Source organism: Gossypium arboreum, chromosome 9, assembly GCF_025698485.1.
Source record: "Gossypium arboreum isolate Shixiya-1 chromosome 9, ASM2569848v2, whole genome shotgun sequence".
NCBI classification, from domain to species: Eukaryota; Viridiplantae; Streptophyta; class Magnoliopsida; order Malvales; family Malvaceae; genus Gossypium; species Gossypium arboreum.
Window position 1 is genome coordinate 44687085 of NC_069078.1, and position 3680 is coordinate 44690764.

Here is a 3680-nt window from a genome sequence, read left to right on the forward strand (position 1 = left end):
ATTATTGCTTCGCTAATGACCATATTATTACAGAAAAATATTGAGTTTGTTTGGTCCAATAAGTGCCAACAGAGTTTTGATCAGCTGAAAAACATGTTGAGGAAAGCTCCAGTGTTGACTCAGCCTAAATCTTGAGTAGCTTATGTTGTTTATAGTGATGTATCTCTCAACGGTTTGGGTTGTGTGCTTATACATGTAGGGAAAGTAGTAGCTTATTATTCTCGGCGGTTAAAGTTTCATGAAAATGAATTATCCTACTCATGATCTCTTGTTGGTTGTGATTGTATTCGTTTTGAAGATTTGGAGTCATTATTTAAATAGTAAGAAATGTCACGTGGTTACACATCACAAAAGTTTAAAGTATTTGATGACTCAGAAAGAATTGAATTGAAGATAGAGATGGTGGTTAAAGCTACTAAAATATTATGATTTAGTTATTGATTATCATCCAGGAATGGCTAATGTAGTTTCGGATGCACTAAGTCAAAAGTTGTCATTGTTTGCACTTTGAGTATTGAACGTTTGTTTGGCTCTGAATGAAGATGGTTCTGTATTAGTAGAGTTGAGAAAGAAACCCATATTTCTACAATGAATTTGAGAATTGAAAATTGAAGATTCGAGGTTGATGATGAAATGGCAGTTGGTTCAAGATAATTTGAGTACAGAGTACAGTGTTGATGATAATGGTACATTACATTACCATGATAGAATTTGTGTTCCAAATAATCTATATTTGAAACATGATATTCTGTCTGAAGCTCACAGTAGTACGTATTCTATTCATTCGGGTAGCACAAATATGTATTGTGATTTGAAATAGATGTATTGGTGGCCGGGTATAAAATGAGAAATTTGTGAATTTGAAGCTAAATGCTTGGTTTGTCAACAGGTGAAAGTCGAACATCAGGTACAGTCAGACCTACTACAACCTATTATGATTCTTAAATGGAAGTGGGAACAAGTTATGTTGGATTTCGTATCTGGTTTACCTATAACTCAGAGAAAGAAAGATTTGATCTGGGTGATTGTTGACAGATTGACTAAATCGACACATTTTATTCTATTCAGAACAAACTTCACATTTAAGAGATTATCGAAACTATATGTATCTAAGATTGTGAGATTACATAGAGTTCTAACATCTATTATTTCAGATCGAGATCCGAGATTTACATTAAGATTTTGGATTAAACTTCACGAGGCTCTAGGCACCAATAATTTTAGCATAACTTTTCATCCTCAGACTGACAGGTAATCAGAGCGAGTGATTCAGATTCTGGAAGATATGTTGAGATGTTGTATACTCAAGTTTGAAGGTAGTTGGGAAAAATATTTACCGTTAGCTGAATTCACTTATAGTAATAGTTTTCAATCCAATATAAAAATGACACCGTTTGAAGCTCTTTATGGGAAGAAGTGTAAAACACCATTGTATTAGTTTGAGTTGAGTGAATCCAAAATGGTGGGTGCTGATTTGATCCGAGAAACTGAAGAAAAAGTTCAAATTATTCGAGATTGCTTGAAAGATGCATATGATCATCAAAAATCATATGCGGATCTGAAAAGGAAAGATATAGAATTTGTTGTTGGTGATCGGGTATTCTTAAAAGTCTATCCGTGGAAGAAAGTGTTACGTTTCTGCAGGAAAGAAAAGTTGAGTCCGAGATTTATCGGACTGTACGAGATTGTTGAAAGAATCGACCCTGTAGCTTATAAATTAGCTTTGCCCTCTGAACTCGAGAAAATCCATAATGTGTTTCATAATTCAATGCTGAGACGGTACAAATCTGATCCTTCACATGTGATTCCTCATAGTGAGATTGAGCTACAGCCAGACTTGACGTATTCGAAAGAACCCGTAAGAATTTTAGCTTGGGAAGATAAAGAATTGTGGAACAAATGAGTACTATTAGTAAAAGTCCTGTGGCATCGTCATGGTTCAGAAGAAGCTACTTGGGAAACCGAGAAATCAATAAAACTACAATATCTGAATCTATTTTCCGATAACAATTTCGAGGACAAAATTTTTTAAGGGGGGAGAGTTGTAACAGCCCAATTTTTAGTGGTGACAGGACAGTGGTTTCGAAACCATTAATTTCCATCGTGTTGACTCATAAATATTATTTTTATAATATTTATAGAATTATTATAGTCATATTAAAACTTGGTTTAGAAATATTAACGTTTAGATAGTTAATTAAAAGAAAATGACTAAATTGAAAATTGTGTAAAATTTAGTCAATCTTGAATTCCATAGATTTAATAGCTTAACTATGAAATAAAAAGGGGTTTAATGAGTAATTAATCCATTAGAAAATTGATGGACAACAATGGGTCTTTAAATGGTTATTTTATAAAGATATATTTAAGGGTAAATGTGCAAATTAATAATTAAATTAAAGTTAATAAAACAAAACTAAAATAAATTATCATCTTTCCATGTTTCACGAAAACAAAAGAAAATTTCTCCATTTTTGAAGCTTCACCTTCGGCTAACTCAAAGGCTTTGCATGTAAGTCTATTTTAATTCGGTTTCTTGTAACTTTTATGTTTTTGAGATCGTTGCAACTAGGTCCGGCTAGCCCGTACCTTTGTTTTTTATTTTATTAAAAATTTTGGAAGTTGCCATTGTTGAATATTGAATGTTTTTTATGAATAACATGTATTTGAAGCTTTGATTATGTTATATGATGAATTTGTAAAGTGATTTTTGTTAGATTTTGATTTTAGGATTAAATTGTGAAAATGTCAAAATATTAGGGCTTAATAGTGAATTTAATGTTTATTGGGGACTGTTTAAGGGCCTAGTATATTTGGTTATAATATTGATGTAACAACCCAATTTTGGGTCTAGTTGTAATAGTGGTTTTGGGACCACGAATCCAACTCAGAAAAATTTATTTTTATTATATTTTTATGGTTTACAGTTTAATGGAATGATTTCATGAAAATTTTGTTAAAAAATTTTGATGTTGGGGCACTCAATTTAGTCAAAAGGACTAAATTGTAATAAGTGAAAAATGTGAGTTCTATGGGTTAAAGGTATATAATTGTTATGAAATTTTAAATTGGAGGTCCTTAAATGGTAATTAGACTATTAGTTAAGTTGGTGGACAAAAATGGACATGGTTAGGTATGTTTCTAAAGTTTTTCATTAAAGGGTAATTTAGTAATTTGGTAATTAAATGAACTAAAAAGCCAAAATAAAAGCAAATTTTTGTCCATCTTCCTCCCATGGCTGAAATTTACAAGAAGAAACCATGGCTAGGGTTTGTCAAGCTTCCAAGCTCGATTGTAAGTCCGTTATAGCTCCGTTTTTAATGATTTTTATGTTTTTGAAATCCTTGTAACATGATCTACCTATTTCTAGTACTAATTTGAGGAATGGTTGAAAGTCTAGGGTTTGACACATGTTGAATATGTATGTTTTTTTTATGTTTAATGGTAGAAAATGCATGTTAGTTGTTAGATAAATGACTTTATCTAAGTGATTTTCGATGAAAATGCCTAAAAATGACCTATTTGTAAAAAGTTGTAAAATGGGTGTTAAAATGCAAATAAAAGAAAAATGTGGGATGATATAATCATGGATAAGGTTCGACTAGGCATGGGTATTGAAGAAATTGAGTACATTTCATTTTACGAGCCTAGGGACTAAATTGTAAAAAAGTGAAACTTTA

General features: G+C 31.6%; 1 protein-coding gene across 1 annotated transcript; it reads left to right on the forward strand.

The window, feature by feature from the left end:
* Positions 1–1459: 1459 nt before the first annotated feature.
* Positions 1460–1903, forward strand: LOC108464985 (uncharacterized). Its single transcript, XM_017765283.1, has one exon. It carries the CDS (start codon positions 1460–1462, stop codon positions 1901–1903), a length of 444 nt encoding a protein of 147 aa, XP_017620772.1.
* The last annotated feature ends 1777 nt before the right edge of the window (positions 1904–3680 follow it).

Bases quoted from the DNA above. Each gene is read 5' to 3' on its own strand.
- LOC108464985 (XM_017765283.1), top strand. From the start codon at position 1,460: ATGGTGGGTGCTGATTTGATCCGAGAAACTGAAGAAAAAGTTCAAATT.